This window comes from Chaetura pelagica, unplaced genomic scaffold (assembly GCF_000747805.2).
Source record: "Chaetura pelagica isolate M959 unplaced genomic scaffold, ChaPel_1.0 scaffold20, whole genome shotgun sequence".
Classification (NCBI taxonomy): Eukaryota; Metazoa; Chordata; class Aves; order Apodiformes; family Apodidae; genus Chaetura; species Chaetura pelagica.
In genome coordinates this window covers 3,229,564-3,232,169 of record NW_009951958.1, presented here as the reverse complement: position 1 = coordinate 3,232,169, position 2,606 = coordinate 3,229,564, and the positions used below count along the sequence as shown (strand labels likewise).

The 2,606-nt window shown below is 63.0% G+C and overlaps 1 protein-coding gene across 2 annotated transcripts in view; it reads right to left on the bottom strand.

Moving 5' to 3' along the window:
• ECEL1 (endothelin converting enzyme-like 1) overlaps positions 1-1,727 on the bottom strand; it is an 8,758-nt gene extending 7,031 nt beyond the window's left edge. For both annotated transcript variants that reach the window (XM_009999648.1, XM_009999655.1), the window contains exon 1: positions 984-1,727. In XM_009999648.1, coding sequence (XP_009997950.1) covers positions 984-1,727 — 744 coding nt within the window. The remainder of the gene's footprint in view (positions 1-983) is intronic.
• Between the last annotated feature and the right edge of the window lie 879 nt (positions 1,728-2,606).

The window sequence follows — 2,606 nt, the reverse complement described above, 5'->3', positions numbered from 1 at the left end:
CCCACCCACCCTATCATCCCCACCCCCGGCACCCCTCACCCCCCGCTGGGCCCTGCCACCCACCCACCCTTTCCCTGTGACACACGCTCCCTCTAGTGTACACACATTCCTCAGCGCGGCCCGGCTCCTCCCCGGCCCCTCACACTTATTCACACTCCATCCCCCTCCACACCCACCCACCAGCCCCACCAGCTCATCCACACCACCATGTTCCCAACGCCTCGTTCCCACCAAGCCATCACCCTGCCCAGCCCTCCCCATGCCCACCACGTCCCTGCTGTGCCCATCCCCATGTCCCCTCCATGTCCACCCCTGTGCCATTGCTTTGCCCACACTGCTGTGCCATCACCATGGCCCTCCATGCCCATCACCATACCCACCATGACATCCCAACTATACCAGTGCTGTGTCTTCACCGTGCCCACCACCACACTCCCACACCTATCAAGCGTGATTGAAGCTCGGCCACCCAGACAAAGTCCACCCATGCTTTGGTGGCACAAGCAGGGCAAGGGGCACAGGCTGGCAGGGGTGGGGAAGGTTGACAAAGCCTGGTACTCTGGCTTGGTGATGTGGTGCCAGCAGGCATTTCTCTGTTACCTCCTCAGGTTTTGCCCCCATAGATGGCAACCAGGAAGGCAAGGTTTGGGGCTTGGCCACAGGCACCCTAGAGACCTCAATGCCCTGATGGGCTGTCCCCAGCACCCAGGCAGGTGGCACTTTGCTCTGTACATCCCCCCTTTCCCCACCCTGGGGGTGTCACGCTCACACCGGGGCAGCCTGATGCTGGGATACCATGGAGGGAAGACAAGGGTGGTCCCCAGGGACAGGGGCTGTCCCACCCTGACTGCCTGCTGCAGCCAAGCCCACAAATAGGGCAGGCACCCAGTGCCACCACAACAAGGACCATGGCACCTGGTGGTGTCACCAGCACAGGTGGGTGGCTGGGGGGGTCAGCAGTCCCAGGGGCAGGGTGCCCTCACCCGGATGATGTAGCGGGAGGTGTTTCTCTCATCCAGGCTGACGGTGAGGGAGAAGAGCACAGCCGCGCTGTAGACCCCCTGTGTCTTGTAGAGCAGCTCGTTGATGTCCCTGCGGCCTGCTGGGGCGTCCCAACCACCACACTCCCCGATCACCTCCAGCATGGGCCGCGGGCCCAGACGGTCGATCTCAGCCCGGTCCAGGCACGAGCGGAAAAACTCCTTGACCTTCCTCTCAGCTGAGGTGGGGGCTCGGCGCCGCACAGGGCGGCTGAGCAGCGCCTGCAGCTTGGCCTCGTTCTGCTCAGCGATGGCCCCGATGGTGCCGTACACCAGCTTGTCCTCGGGGATGCCGTGTCGCCGGAGCCAGCCACCACAGGCAAAGGAATAGAAATCCTGGCAGGGGTCGATGGTGGCATCCATGTTGGCGCTGAGGAAGCGGGACGCCCTCAGGAAGGCCTTCTTCTCCTGGCACCCCTCCAGGCAGTAGCTGTCCCCTTCGGCCGCCAGGTACTTGAGGACCAACATGCAGGTCAAGATGACGCAGAGCCCCGCGGCGAACACCAGCCCCGAGAGCAGGCAGACCTCCCGGCGGCTCCAGCGCGGCAGCCCCCCGCGGCGTTTCTTGGCCCCGGTGCCCAGCTGGAGGGTGAAGCCATTGGGCAGCGTGCCGCTCTGGTACTTGCTCACGTACTTCACCTCTTGAAACTCGTCGTAGTGGGCTGTCAATGAGTAAGTCTTCTCCATGGCCAGGGACAGGGCTCCTTACAGGCACTGCAGGTGTGGGGGGCTCAGGGCAGGTGGGGGATAAGATCCAGAACCCCAAGGCTCATGCTGGAGCCATGCCCACCATGGGGAGGTGGTGGAGGGTGCTCCAGTGAGTCAGGAAGCTCCTGGAAAAGGCAGAGGAGATGGCTGAGGGGGGGTCTGGGAGGAGCAAGGAGGGGGGGTGGCTGCTTCTTGCCGTCATCACTGCCTGCATTGCTGTCCCTGCCTGTATGCCCCGCTAGTGGCACGAGGACTGGGTCCCGTGCCAGGAGCTCAGTGGCAGGTCTAGCCCATGTCTATCTGCTCTGACAGCCCCTTCTAGTGACAGGGTATGGTTCTGCCTGCCTGATTCCAAGAGGGTTTCAGCCCCTGGCACATCTCCAACCTGTACACCCCACGCCCATCCAGAGCACCCAGCAAGAGCAGCTAGTCTGGGTGGGTGTCTCAGGTGGTCCAGCAAGCCTGACCTCACACTGCGCTATGAGAGACCTTCCCGGCTGGGGAGGGGGACAGAGCTGCCAGTCCCTCTGGGTGGGGTACTGCAGGGGGTGAGCAGCTTGGGGAAGAAGGGCTTTGGGGAGATCTGAGGGAATTTGGAAAGATCTGAGGGGCTATGGGGGGATTGATGGGAAGGTGTTGGGTCGGGGTGTTGCAGGTGGGGTTGTGTGGCCCTGCGTTGGGCTGCGTTGTGTCACGGTGTTGGGTTGGGTTGGGTGATGGTGCAACGCGTTGCATCGCCTGGTGTCAAATTGTGGTGTGGCGTGTGGTGTCTGGGGGGGAGCCCTGGATCCCATGGATATCTCAGTCATTTCTCACCCCCCAGCCACCCACCCCACCCCCCCCTGCCCTACCAGGGCA